Source organism: Dipodomys spectabilis, unplaced genomic scaffold (genome assembly GCF_019054845.1).
Source record: "Dipodomys spectabilis isolate Male_0828 unplaced genomic scaffold, ASM1905484v1 ptg000174l, whole genome shotgun sequence".
Taxonomy (NCBI): Eukaryota; Metazoa; Chordata; class Mammalia; order Rodentia; family Heteromyidae; genus Dipodomys; species Dipodomys spectabilis.
In genome coordinates this window covers 4,309,225-4,323,895 of record NW_024870851.1, presented here as the reverse complement: position 1 = coordinate 4,323,895, position 14,671 = coordinate 4,309,225, and the positions used below count along the sequence as shown (strand labels likewise).

Genomic DNA, 14,671 nt, shown 5'->3' with positions numbered 1-14,671 from the left:
CCCAACCATTCACTAGCATTAGGCAACTAAGTACTTGTTTTTTCAACTTCTATTAGTCCTCAGTCCTAGAGTTAAAGACTATTTTCCAGATATTTCTATATTTGATGAAGACAAAATGTAACTGGAAAAAACATCCAATTCAATGTCTTAATGGATCATAAGCTCCCTTTCTACAGGTTTGTTGGGAATCAATAAGTAAGGCTTTATTTGCCTGACTTTGCAAATAAAGCACTGTCTGAGTGTTGGGTTTCTGTGTCTTTTCTTTTAATTTATACACTAGAGTCATTTTTTAAAAATCTGAGCTTGTCTGTGACAATCCCTACGAGGATGTCAGAGCATACCTCAAGAAAATAATTTAGAAATTTGTAACACCTCCAGAGAGCCCAGATTAAATCAATCTTTTCCTTTCCTTTGTTCTCAGTTTCCTCTTTTCTCTCATTTTCCTTCCTTCTCTCATCTCTCTCTATACCTTAAACCTTATTACTCCTTTCTCTTACCTGTCTAGCTCCAACTCTGTCCTCTTCTTTTCATCCCGTTTGCTCTTTCTTCTCCCCCCTTGTCCTCTCCCTTTCCCTTTCTTCACCTCCCCCCACCCTCTGTATTCTTTTTCCCGCTCCTACACTTCTCATATTTGCCCATTTCTTTCTTAGAATTCATATGTTGACTGAACTACTGCTAAAAGTAACTGATGGCACAATACTGTTTCACATTTTAAAAGAATTGGCCTATATTAAACACCATAAAGAATTACTAAAAGAATTAAATACAATTGAAGAACTATTGTAAGAGTTACCCTGAGGCATTATATAAGTCTGCAAGCTGGTACAGGATATCAATTTCCAGTGGAGTAACTTGTCCATAGCGTATGGCATTCTGGGCAAATTCCTCTGGAATATAAAGAAAAAAGTATTAAAATCTTGAAAGTCTCTTAGTAGACAGCATATTTCTACCTATACCAACTCAAACATGTTCTGAAATGTAAAGGCATTTTAGTTGTATTTTAGAATCTAAAGCTGAATTTAAGTATAACTGCAGTTCTCAAAGCTAGTAAAAAGATACAATGTGAAGAGATGAAATAGCAAAAACAGGTAAATTAACTTCAGCTATCCAATGATCCAGAGTTACTAAAGGGAAGAAGTGGTTGTTCTCCAGTTACCTAATACATCCTGTTACAACTCACTAAAAGTAGCAGTAGGCATACTCATCTTTCTGTGGCAATTCCGCTGCCACACTACCAATGACCTGTTTGACAGAATGGACCAAGGTTCTTTTCAAAACTGTCAAAGTTACTTCCATTCCTGACCTCAGCATCCCATTAAATCCACCTGGATTTCTGGAGCCTATATGCACTTTCTAGAACTGGCTTCAGTGTGGTGAACTTAGATCAACATCAAGCTTAGTTGATGAAAAGTAAAAATGTGGAGATTTGAACAGATTTTTAAATCTTACCCTTTGTGACTTCAATATCTTTCCTTGTGCCAGCTAAAGTGCTATATATTTTACGAACAAGCTCCATGTTGTTCAATAAGGAGTTAAATGCATTGAAGTAGGAGAAACTAACTTGGTGTGAGATACTTCCTCCAGCAGCCTAAGAAATACAACACAATAAAATTAAAGATTTTTAAAAGAAACATACTTTGGAAACTATATTACACTCAAAAAGGACCCAAAGGAGTTCTCATCATTAAAATGATTAACAACCAGTACATAAATACAAGGAAGGTACCATACTAAAACACCCGGTGTATTACATGCCCTCAGGGAAGTCTATGTAATTTAGGTCTGAAGGAAGAAAGCAACATCTGGAAGTAGGACTTCATGGTTCATCTACTTATAAGGTCAGAAACAACAAATATAATTATTATAGATCAAAAACTGATATTTAAACAGAATTTTCAAGACCCTCAACTATGGAACTCCTGCTAGTCCTAGATAAATGAAATATCAATGTACATGATAAGGGACATTCTTTCTTGCCCACACACATTGACAAAAACTAAGCTTCAACTTTAAGTTTTGTTCTGGGAATGAAACTCAAGGCATCTTGCACACTAAGCCTGTGTTCTATAACTGAGCCACATACCCCTGCCCTAGTAACTTTAAATTTTAAGACTATTTTCATCATATCAACTTTTCTGATATATTTGTGTGTGTGTGTGTGTGTGTGTGTGTGTGTGTGTGTGTGTGTGTGTGTGTGCGTGTGTGTGTGTGTGTGTGTGTGTGCTGGTAAAATTTAAGACTATTTTCATCATATCAACTTTTCTGATTTATTTGTGTGTGTGTGTGTGTGTTGGTACTGGGACTTGAACTCAGGGCCTGGGTGCTTTCCCTGAGCTTTCTCACTCAAGACTAGTGTTCTATCACTTGAGCCACAGCTCCACTTCTGGCTTTTGGTGTTTAATTAGAGATAAAAGTCTCACGGACTTTTCTGACTAGGCTGGCTTCAAACTGAGCTCCTTAGATCTCAGCCTTCTGAGTAGCTAGGATTACAAGCATGAGTTAACAGAGCCCAGCTACTTTTCTAAATTTTTAACTATTTTAATCATTAATATATTTAGTCTTATAGTCTGCATTATAAGAAGTACAACTACCAAACTCCAAAAAATATATAGACACAGTGATGAGTATTTATTTGCTATTATGTCTTCAGTACAATAGCACAAATGACCCTCATGTCTACAGGGTAGGAAAGTTCTTCTACTCACCACATGGTCATAAACTCCATTCTAAAAACCCAATTTCTAAGTCAGAAGTCAGAGAAATTCACATGATTGAAAATATATACTTTTTTTTTGGGGGGGGGGGTCCGGTCGTGGGGCCTAAACTCTGGACCTGGGCGCTGTCCCTCAGCTCTTCAGCTCAAGGTTAGCGCTCTACCACTTGAGCCACAGCGTCACTTCTGGCTTTTTTCTTTTTTGCTTATGTGGTGCTGAGGAATCGAACCCAGAGCCTCATGCATGCAAGACAAGTGCTCTACCACTGAGCCACCTTCCCAGCCCATGATTGAAAATATTTCTATTAGAATTTCAAAAAGATGCTTGTGGAATTCCAGCATGACAGTCGTAAAAGTCTATTACAAATAATGTAAATAATGATAGGCAAATGTATGTACCCCTCACCTTTATATACATGCCTCAACCCAAATACAGATTATATATATATATATATATATATATATATATATAATTTTATTTTATTATTTGCTTTTTGTTTATATGGTACTGAGGAATCAAACCCAGGGCCTCATGCATGCCAGGCAAACACTCTACCACCAAGTTACATTCCCAGCCCCAGATTACATATTTATTAACATGAATGTAGGTACCAGTGACACAAAAGCAGGACTCGAATTACTTAAGATATTCCTCTGAAGAATAAAAACGTTATTTGGTAAACTAAGGCTATCATACCTACTTGGAAAGATTAAATAGGTTTCCTCAACCTAATTCACATTAAGTCAACCTTTTATTTAGTTTTTTTAAACTTTTTCTCTTTTCTTCCCAGTTTCCTTCTCTTTCTCTTTTTATTTTTTTGGTTTGAATATGAGGTGAGGGTAGGAAAGTGGAGGATGGGTGTCAGGGAGGTGAAATGTGTAGGAGAAAGTGACATGGTCCATGTTCAAATTCACTGAAGAAAAAGAACAGAAGTTGATCTTCTACCCTAGTCTAAATCGGGGATAATGATCTTCAGCTGAAACAACAAAAGCACTCATTGGCTTTCCTCCATTCAAAACAAGCAGTAATCAAAAACTTATACATAAGTGCATGAACAAGAAATTGGGTAAGTGAGGAAAATTTTGCCATTCAGTAAGGAAGTGGATGACATGAACTTGCTATTGGTCCAGTTAACTGTTGAGTTTTACCATTCGACGTATCAACAACCACCAAACAACAACAACAAAAACTTGTGTCTGGTGTATAAACACTGAAGGCACAGAGAGAGGGGTAGAAGAGTGAACCACAGAGGTTAATGGCCACATATTTCCTCCATACCTCCTGCCATGAGCATGAATATTAAAATTGTGCAGAGGTCAGGACAATTTTTCCAGCAAACAAAGAAAAAGTCATCCACATAACAAGATGAAAGCAGTAATGTCAGGAAAAGATTCTGCCCACTGAAAAAAGTAATTGTTCACTCTTGTCTATAAACCCTTTTTTCCCTTAAACTAGACTCTGTAAATGGAACAACCAACTTAGAAATGTGAAAGAACAAGATGATGACTCTATAAAAAGCTTTACAATCTGAGGAAGCATCACCTCTACCTCCCTTACATACACACACACACACACACACACACACACACACACACACACACACACACACACACACACACACACACACACACACACACACACACACACACACACACACGGTTAACAACTACCAACCAAGCATGCAGTTTGAATAGCTGAGAGTTTTATAGGCCCAAGGAAGCCACTGAGGACCTAATGATTCAAAATGTCTCTGGAAAGAGAAAATTAAAGTACTGTTTTTTACTTACTGAAACCAAGTTCTCCTCCACAAAAGGAGTAAGCATGTGGGACCGAATGGTAACCATGATATCACTGAAGTCCAGACCAGAAATCATGCCACTTTTGCTTTTGTCTTTTAGTGCAAAAGCTTGCCTTGCATGTTCCAATTGCAGTTCCTGGAAGGAAAAATGAAAAATAAAGTATTAAATTGGGTAAAGCACATCCAAAGTACATGTTCTGGAAATGAAGGAAGCAGACATCTTTCCCCATGTGTACTTACTATAAAGAGAAATAATATACACCTCTGAAATCACAACAAAGCTTTAATTTAGGAGGCACATGCTTTCCTAGAAATATACTACACACAACACTCCTAAGAAAAACAAATTAATCAAATCATAGCAATAAAAAAGGATGAAAAAGAACCTTCAAATTTTGTTCAAAAAATTTTGATCACTGAAAATAAGAGTGTAATTTTTTCAGTGCTTTGTTCTGGCCTTTAAAACATACGATAATTTATTCTTTCTTGCTTGAAGACTTTGTCATTCAAGAGTACTTCTTGAATTAAGAGTTTAATTTTAAATTACATAATCAAAGTTGGACTCTCATTTTTAATTAAACATCATTTTTTCAAATAATTTTTAAATGAACTCAGTGTGAAATTCTACCAACTTTGTGACATGTCATAATGCTAAAGGAAAATGATAAATAAAAAACTGCATAAGCAGAGTTTGGTTACTGCTGTAGGGCTCTGGGTACAGTTACACTTAAACCATAGAAAAACAACTCAGAAAAACTACTGGACAGCCAAAGCTGTAATAAGTGATAGCTGTCAATAAAAATGACAAAATGCTGGACACCAGTGGCTCACGCCTGTAATCCTAGCTACTCAGGAAGCTCAGATTTAAGGATCACGGTTCAAAGCCAGCCAGGGCAGGAATGTCTGTGAGACTTATCTCCAATGAACCACTAGAAAACTGGAAGTGGTGCTGTGGCTCAAGTGGTAGAGGGCTCGCCTTGAGCTGAAGAACTGAGGGACAGTGCCCAGGCCCTGAGTTCAAGACCCACTACCAACAACAAAAAAAAGACATGGCTGGGAAGGTGGCTCAGTGGTAGAGTGCCACCCAGTGCCCTGGGTTCGATTCCTCAGCACAACATAAGCAGAAAAAGCTGGAAGTGGCGCTGTGGCTCAAGTGGTAGAGTACTAGCCTTGATCTAAAGAGCGGAGGGACAGCACCCAGGCCCAGAGTTCAGGCCCCACAACTGACAAAAAAAAAAAAAAAAAGACAAAATGTACCAATAACTCCCGAGATACTATACAAAAGCCAAAAATCAGAGAATTTCTGCCCTGGGGTTCCATGGCATGATACAAATAGATCTGTTGATATAACATAATAAAGGTGTGACCAGATGCCACTTTCATCTCTAAAAATTATATTTAAACATAGAACTACTATTCACATATTAAATAATATAACTTTTATTGTCACTCATTTATCAAAACCCTCAAAGTAATGTTGCTTTCCCTTTTTCTTTAATTTTGGGGCCTAGGGATGTCTCTAAGTGTTAGAATGCTTACATAGCATGTACAAGGCCCTGGAATATACTCCTATTATGATTGATAGATAAATACATAGATAGATACATAGATAGATATATATTTTGGTAAAAGTCTTACCCTTGTAACTACATTTTATAGTCACAAGAGGGATTTGTGACCTCTTAATGATAATTCAGTCAAAATTACTTTAGCAGATGTTTATAATGCAGTAAGTTATATGTGAGTGTATATAGTTTTCAATATGCTTTTTAAAAAATAATTTTAGGGAAATGAACTAAAGAAAAACATACTAAACCTACTAAATCACTCAAAACTTTTTTCTTGGCCAGTCATTGGGCTTGAACTCCAGGTCTGGGCCCTGTCCCTGAGCTCTTTTGCTCAAGGCTAGTTCTCTATCACTCTGAGCCACAACTCCACTTATAGTTTTCTGGAGGTTAATTGCAGATAAGAGTCTCACAGACTTTCCTCCCAGGCTGGCTTTAAACCATGATCCTCAGCTCTCAGCCTCCAGAATAGCTAGGATTATAGGCATCAACCACCAGCACCCAGCTCAATAGTCTTATATGTACTTGTAGTGTCTTGAAAAGAGCAACAGAAATGGAAAAACAAATTTAACTTGTAAATGTATGTGTTAAAGAGGAGTCACTCCATTTAGTTCATTTCTATCATCTCAATTTCAACCTGCATCCTTCAAATGAATGAGAGACATTGTTTGCATCATTAGATTGGCTGAAAGTGGTCCTAAGACAAGGCTTTTCCTAAGACAAGCAGCCTCAGAAGCAGAAAAAGGTTGACTCTCTTTCTTACTACATTTTCTCTTCCTCACTCCTTCCTTTTTTTTTTTCAAGTCTTTTGTTATTATGTCTTTGTCTTCCCTATGCATATGTCTTAATCTCCCAGAAATAATCAGTGGCAATTACACATAAATTTAGCCCCAATGATACCAAAGAAAATGTGGACTTTTAACAAAGAAGCAGAACACACATTGAAAAACATTAAGAGATTTTATACTTTCTATAAGGTCAACAGTTGAAAGAGTCTTACCTGTTTTTTTAAAGACACACAGTTGAAGTACTATAAATAAAACCAGTATGGGGAAATTGGCATATGAGAAAAGCCATGAACCAGAGATCCAAACAGATACACAAGAAGGTCAACACCCAGGCCCTGAGTTCAAGCCGATGACCAAAGCAAGCAAGCAAGCAAGTGAGAGAGAGAGAGAGAGAGAGAGAGAGAGAGAGAGAGAGAGAGAGAGAGAGAGAGAGAGAGAGGACAGTTAAAGAAAACACTTTGCAGTGATTTTTTTTCAATTCTAAAAAAAAAAAGCAAAAAACAGAAGACAGAGCAAGATGCGGCCTGAAATGTTATCTTCCTGTGGCATATTTATGCCACATGCTTTTCTTCTCTACCAAATTTTTTTCAATTAAATTTTCCTTTCATTAAAAAAAAAGTCTTTTATATCATGAGACAGGTGAGAGAAAACAGAACACCTATGAAATAAGAAGACTGCTATTTTTTTAAGGAATTTTCAGAAAACCAAAAGTTCCTTTAAAAACTCAAAATATAACCATTTTTTAAATAAACAGAAGCTACAGAAGGAAAATAAGAAAGCAACCAAAATATTTATATTTACTAGTCCTAGAAAGGTATAAAGCTCAAGAAATATAAAAGTGAAAACTTTAAGACCTGAAGTTTCCAAATTATAAGAGCCCACAGATGACAAGAAAATGTCTAAAAAAAAACCCTCACACTAAGGAATATCATGAAATTTTATACCCAGACAAGAAAAAAAAATCCTAAAACCATCCAGAGTAGAACAAAAGAGTTTCAGTACTGAATTAAGAATGAGAATAGAGGGGCTGGGAATGTGGCTCAGTTGTAGGGTGCTTGCTGAGCATGCATGAAGCCCTGAGTTTGATTCCTCAGTGCCACATAAACAGAAAAGGCCAGAAGTGGCACTGTGGCTCAAGAGCTAGAGCTCTAGCACAGAGAGACTCAGGGATAGAGCTTAGGCCCTGAGTTCAAGCCCCAGGACTGGCAAAAAAAAAAAAAAAGAATGAGAATGAAAGAAGTGGCTGCTCTGGCTCAAAGTGGTAGAGTACTAGCCTTGAGTAAAAAGACTGCAAGGACAGCATACAGGGCCCAAGTTCAAGCCCACTATGATCTAAAAAACAAACAACAACAACAACAAAAAAAAAAACATGAGTGGCTCATGCCTGTAATCCTATTTGCTAAGGAGGCTGAGATCTTCGGACTGCAGTTCAAAGCCAGCCCAGGCAGAAAAGTCCCCATGAGACTCTTATCTTCAATTAACCATTCAAAAACCAAAAGTGGAGTTGTGGCTTAAAGAGGTAGAGGACTAGCCTTGAGCTAAATTGCTCAGGGACAGCACCCAAGCCCTGAGTTCAAGCCCCACAGCAACAACAAGAACAACAAAAAGGAATGAGAAGGGAGCCTACCACCATTGGCTCATACCTGTAATCCTATAATCCTGCCTACACTGGATACTGAGATCAATAGGATCATGGTTCAAAGCCAGCCTGAGCAGAAAAGTCCAAAAGCTTCCATCTCCAAAAAAAGAAACAGCAAAAAGCAGGGCAGGAGATGTTGTTTAAGTGGTAGAATGCCCCTTGAATAAACAAGCAGAGTAGACTCAAAGCCTTAAACTGAATTTCTTGATAGCTAAACTACAAATTAGAGAAAGGAAAATAATGAAAAAATCCCTACTACAATTTAATGCCCAGATTATTTAATGATAAAGTAAGAGGTTTACAGATATGAGAAAAGTCTCAATATTTTAAACCGTACCTTCCTTAGAAAGCTAAAACAGGAACTATTCCACCAAAATGAAGTAAATCAAAAGATAAAAATCATGATAAAGGGAAAGATACAATCCAGAAGATAGGAAATTCAATAAAGCAAAAGACAAAGAGGTTCTCCAGGTTGAAGGTAAAAGGAGATCATAAAATAACAGCTGTGCAGAAGCTTAGAAGGTTCACTTTCTGCCAGATGCCAGTGATTCATACCTATAATCTTAGCTACTCCAAAGGCTGAGATCTAAGGATTAGGATTCAAAGCCAGCCCCAGAACTGGCACATTCACAAGCACAGGCACACGTACACACACACATATTTACATATACACACATACAAAGCCCACTTTCTTTCTTTTTTTTTTTTTTTTTGTCGGTTGTGGGGCTTGAATTCTGGACCTGGGCGCTTTCTCTGTGCTCTTCAGCTCAAGGCGAGTGCTCTCCACTTGAGCCACAGTACCATTTCCGGTTTTCTAGTGGTTTATTGGAGATAAGAGTATCAAAGAGTTTCCTACCTGGGCTGGCTTTGAACTGTGATCCTCAGATCTCAGCCTTCTGAGTAGCTAGAATTATAGCTGTGAGCTACCAGCGCCTGGCTACAAAGCCCACTTTCTGACCATAAAACAAGTCAGGAACTTAGGGTGGCTGACATGGACAATAGTCTAGCGATTCCTTAACCTTAAACAAAGGGGTTGGGGATGGGTCAATGGTAGTCCACTTGCCTGGTATGCACAAGGCCTTTGGTTCAATATTTAGCATTATTTTCTAAAAAGGAGGGGAGAAGGAAGAAGAGGAAAAGGAGGAAAAAGAAGGAGGGTGGCAGCAGCAGGAAAAAAAAAAAAAAAGACAAGAAAAGAACACAGAATTAACCCATGATTCAGAAAAAGTGCTCCTAGAAATATGCTCAAAAGGACTGAAAACAAATATTCAAACAAGTACTTGTATATGAACACTTGTAAGGCTCAATTCCTAATAGCCACAAAGTGGAAACAACTCAATAGTTTATCAACTGATAGTCAAAAAATATCATATAGTTATATGATGGAATATTAAGCCAAAAAAGAATAAAGTATTAATATATCTTACAATATGAATAATCTTTAAAAGCTGTTAAGTTTTTAAAAAAAGCCAGTATGATAAGGTCATATCTAATAATTCATTTACATGAAATATTTAGAATAGGTACAATCTGCTTTTTGTTCCATAGGAAAAAGGAGATTGTTGGCTGCCAGAAGCTGGGAGGGAAGCAAGAATAAGAAGTGATTATTAGGGGCTGGGAAGGTGTCTCAGTGGTAGAATAGCTTGCCTTATATGCATGAGGCCCTGGGTTCGATTCCTCAGCACTACATAAGCAGAAAAAGCCGGAAGTGGCATTGTGACTCAAGTGGTAGAGCGCTAGCCTTGAGCTGAAGAGCTGAGGGACAGCGCCCAGGCCCAGAATTCAGGCCTCACGACTGACCAAAAAAAAGAAGTGATTATTAAACTTCCTTTTGGGGTAATGAAATGTTTGGAACAAGATAGTTGCGTTGATTGAAAAATACTGTGAATCATCTAGGAGGCACTGAATTATGCTAGGTAAGTGCTCTACCACTGAGTCACATTCCTAGTCCCAAATATATATATTTTTAGAAAGCTCCTGGAGAACTCCAAGAATTCTTTTTTTTCTTTTTTTTTTGTCATTCATGGGGCTTGAACTCTGGGCCTGGGCATGTCCCTTGGCTCTTCAGCTTAAGGCTAGTGCTCTACCACTTGAGCTACAGCACCACTTCCGGTTTTCTGGTGGTTTATTGGAGATAAGAGTCTCACAGACTTTTCTGCCTGGGCTGGCTTTGAACCATGATCCTCATATCTCAGCTTCCTGAGTTGCTAGGATTACAGGTATGGAGCCACTGGTGCCCAGCCAAGAATTATTATTATTATTTTTTTGTCAGTCATGGGGCTTGAACTCTGGGCCTGAGCGTTGTCCCTGTACTCTTCAGCAAAAGGTGAGCACTCTACCACTTGAGCCACTGCACCACTTCCAGTTTTCTAGTGGTTTATGGGAGATAAGAGTCTCATAGACTTTGCTGCCTGGACTGGCTTTGAATGGTAATCCTAGATCTCGCCTCCTGAGTAGCTAGGATTACAGGCGTGAGCCATCAACGCCTGGCCCAGCCAAGAATTCTTTATAGAAATCTTAGTAATAAGGTATAAGAATGAGTTATCATTAATATTATAAAAAGCTAAACAAAGACTGGAAATCTAAGAAAACTAATCATTTTAGTCATGAACTGCACAGTCCTCCCTGCCTCACCCCTCAAAATCTGAGGATGTTAAAAGTTCCTTATATAAATGGTGCAGGATTTGTATATAACCTACACATATCCTTTCATGTACTTTGACTTTTTTTTTTAGCTTGAACCAAGAGCTTCTTACACAGTAAACAGGTGTTCTACCACCATGCTATACCCTCAGCTCCTCCTGTATCTTTAAATTATCACTGCATATAACCTACATTCTCCTTTATACTTTCAATCATCTCTAGATTAATAAAACCAAATATGATATAAATGCTACATAAATAGTTGTTATGCTATATTGTTTAGGCAATATTGACAAGAAAAAAGACTGTATTTAACAGAACCTATATATATGAAGGGCTGTATAGTAATTATAATTAGAATAATCTTATGATTACTGATCTAAGTGGAATCATGACATAATTACATGGGTAGGGGAAGAAAATATCCATGTCTATGGCAGGAAAGGAGAGATCAAAGAACTAACTTCTAATCTACAATTAGAATTTGATCAAAAATAGCCAAAGTGAAAGCTGTGCACCAGTAGCTGACACCTGTAATCCTAACTTTTCAGTAGGCTGAGATCTGAGGATTGCAGTTCTAAGCCAGTCCACAAAAAAATCCAGAAGTGGCGCCAGGCTCAAGGTGGAGCCTTGAGCAAAAGAAACTAAGCACCCAGGCCCTGACCAGCATACAAACAAAAAGTAAAAATAATTTTAATATACCCAAAGTGAAATAGTAAGAGCCCCAAAATGACTTCACAAAGTAAATGGGGATAAATACTTAAAGAAACAGCTACAAGCATTTAAACAATTTGCTTCCAGTAAGTGGAAAATAAAAAATGGGGACAAAATAAAGACTCCTACTTCTGTACTAAACTTAAAAAAATTAAAGGGGAGGTAGAGGAAGAATAGTATGTAATTATGCCACTTATTAAAACTAAGCTTACCTGGAGAAACTGTGTGAATTCTGTGTAGTTAAGATGCTTCTTTCGATTATGGCCAAAATGCAGTCGGATAAATTCACAGTCCCAGTTAAAAGGGATATGATGATGAATAATAGTCTGTCCAAAAATTTCTTTGACATTTTCTTAAAAGGGAAAACAAGAATAAATTAATTATACTTGTGGTAAGTAATTCAACCCACTGCAATGTTCCTACAGAAAAAAAATTGAGAAGTTTTTAAAATCAATATCATCTGCTTCTATTAAGATTAACTGCGAAAAAATTTTTGTGCCCAGAAACCCATGCACAGGAACACATTGATACAAAATATAATTTTACACTTAAGATTGTGTACCATTACACAGAAGGCCACGAAATTCTTAATTTCTCTTGATTTAATTTTAATTAGAAACTGATTTATAGCTTGAATTATAAATGTCTGCTACTTTACATTCCAGCGTAAAATCAATAGTGTTTTCCTGGTTCCTCAAGGAGTCGAATTAAACCCTTTATCAGAATCATGAATACCTAAATTACAGTATAATGCAATATTTGTCATAGTAAGTATGGTTTGATTGAGGCTTGATTATTACATTCACATTTCCCTGAATATGTCTATTGAAGATAGGTATAAAAAAATACTACCAAAAGCATATCATTAGCTCAGCAGCAAGTACCTTATTAAAAGCTTCTGATATTGTCAAAAATATGGTCTTGACACAAAGCTTCAAAATCCCTATAAAATCCATGATTAGTAGTCTGAACTATTATAACATTTTAAGATAAGTGAAATTAGTGAATCATTTTTTACATAAAGAACCAAACATGGTACACTAACTTTTAAATAGGAACCAGTCACACTATAATATGCAACAAAAACTCTACAGCTTGTCTTCATGCACTAGCAACATCATTAACTTTCTTAGTTTTACATTTATTAGAAAAGTCAGTTCACAAATGACTGGTACTTTAACAAACATAGACTGACTACGCTAATTTAGAAGCTCATGCCAAAGGACAAAAAATAACATAAGCAAGGTTAAGAAAGCAGGAAGCCTCTTTTACTGATGTCTTAAGAACAGAATTATTTTCAAATTTAAGCCAATTCTATTAGTGAAATAATTTACTATTAATATCTATAAATTGTACTGGAGAATTAGTAAATACAAATTTAATGTTGTATAGTCTCCTATAACTATACAGTCTTTTCTAATTTCTACAGATTCTTTGAATAAGACACTAATCACATACTATAGTTTAATGGATTCCCTCGGTTTTATATACCTTCTTTCCTAATAAAAACATTGCTACTGGGTTGGGAGAATGTAAGAATTCTGAATTGGGAATCCTACACATCTAGACCCAATATAACAGCTAAGCAGTTTACAGCCATGAGCAAAGTTAAAAGAAGACATTGGATGTCACTGGGGAGATGGGATTCTCATCTTTTTTCTCAAATGGAGCACAGGATTTATTTCTTACCTAAGTCACAACTGTATTTCAGAGTTCTCAAATTAATTCAAGTATTTTCACCTTATATAAACACAAATTAAATACTCTATGGGTCTTTGTTTCTGAAAGCCAAGAACTCAATAGCAATTCATGGGATCCTTATTTCTTTTTCTTTTTCACTTTAATAATTCATTATGTAAAGGAAAGTGTTTCAGTAAAATAAAATGAGGCTTCTATATGCCTCATCTGTGCTGGTATCTGACCAGATTGAAAGCGCAAATAAAACATCATTTTGTCTTTCAGTAAATAATCTTTTAGTCACATGCATGTGATTTTGGTTTCTAATTACTATAAAAGGACAGGCCTTAGAATGAGAGTATGGGAATGTAGCTCAGAGGTAGAATGCTTGCCTATTATGTACAAGGTTCTGGATAACAATAAAAGCTTCCAAAAAAATACTTTGGACTAAAAATATTATGAAAGACCAGTGGAGATGTTTTAGGATCTAATTTAATTAGTTAGATGCTTCTATTCTTAAATGAACTAAATTGCTTACTTTTAATCAAAACAAGTGTTTAACTAAAAGTTAAAAAATGGGAAACAAAGCCAGGCACCCATAGCTCATGCCTGTAATCCTAGCCACTCAGGAGGCTGAGATCTGAGGATCGCAGTTCAAAGCCAGGCATGAACATCCATGAGACTCTTATCTCCAATAAACTACCAGAAAACCCAAAGTGGCACTGTGTCTCAAGAGGTCAAGCTCCACGACCAAAGAAATGAAACAAAATAGTTAACTAATTAGTTAAGTAATTAATGAAAAATCAAGCATAAGCCAGGCACTGGTGGCTCACGCCTGTAATCCTCGCTATTCAGGAAGATGAGATCTGAGGATCATAGTTCAAATCTAGCCCAGGCAGAAAAGTCCAGAGACTCTTATCTCCAATCAACCACCAGAAAACTGGAAGTGGCACTTTGGCTCAAGTGGTAGAGTGCTCACCTTGAGCTGAACTCTGGACACCCAGGCCGAGTTCAAGCCCCACAACCGACAAAAATAAATAAATAAATCAAACATAGTACACATATTAGATAGAAACCACTTATGGTGTGTAATATATAAGCAAAACTATACCATATTTTGAGGGATTAGCAAT

At 36.8% G+C, this 14,671-nt stretch overlaps 1 protein-coding gene across 2 annotated transcripts in view; it reads right to left on the bottom strand.

Annotated features, from left to right (window-relative positions):
- Slc25a12 (solute carrier family 25 member 12) overlaps positions 1-14,671 on the bottom strand; it is a 95,369-nt gene that overhangs the window by 41,330 nt on the left and 39,368 nt on the right. For both annotated transcript variants that reach the window (XM_042694124.1, XM_042694125.1), the window contains 4 exons: positions 12,074-12,213; positions 4,502-4,648; positions 1,450-1,588; positions 794-887 (listed from right to left, as the gene is read on the bottom strand). In XM_042694124.1, coding sequence (XP_042550058.1) covers positions 794-887; positions 1,450-1,588; positions 4,502-4,648; positions 12,074-12,213 — 520 coding nt within the window. The remainder of the gene's footprint in view (positions 1-793; positions 888-1,449; positions 1,589-4,501; positions 4,649-12,073; positions 12,214-14,671) is intronic.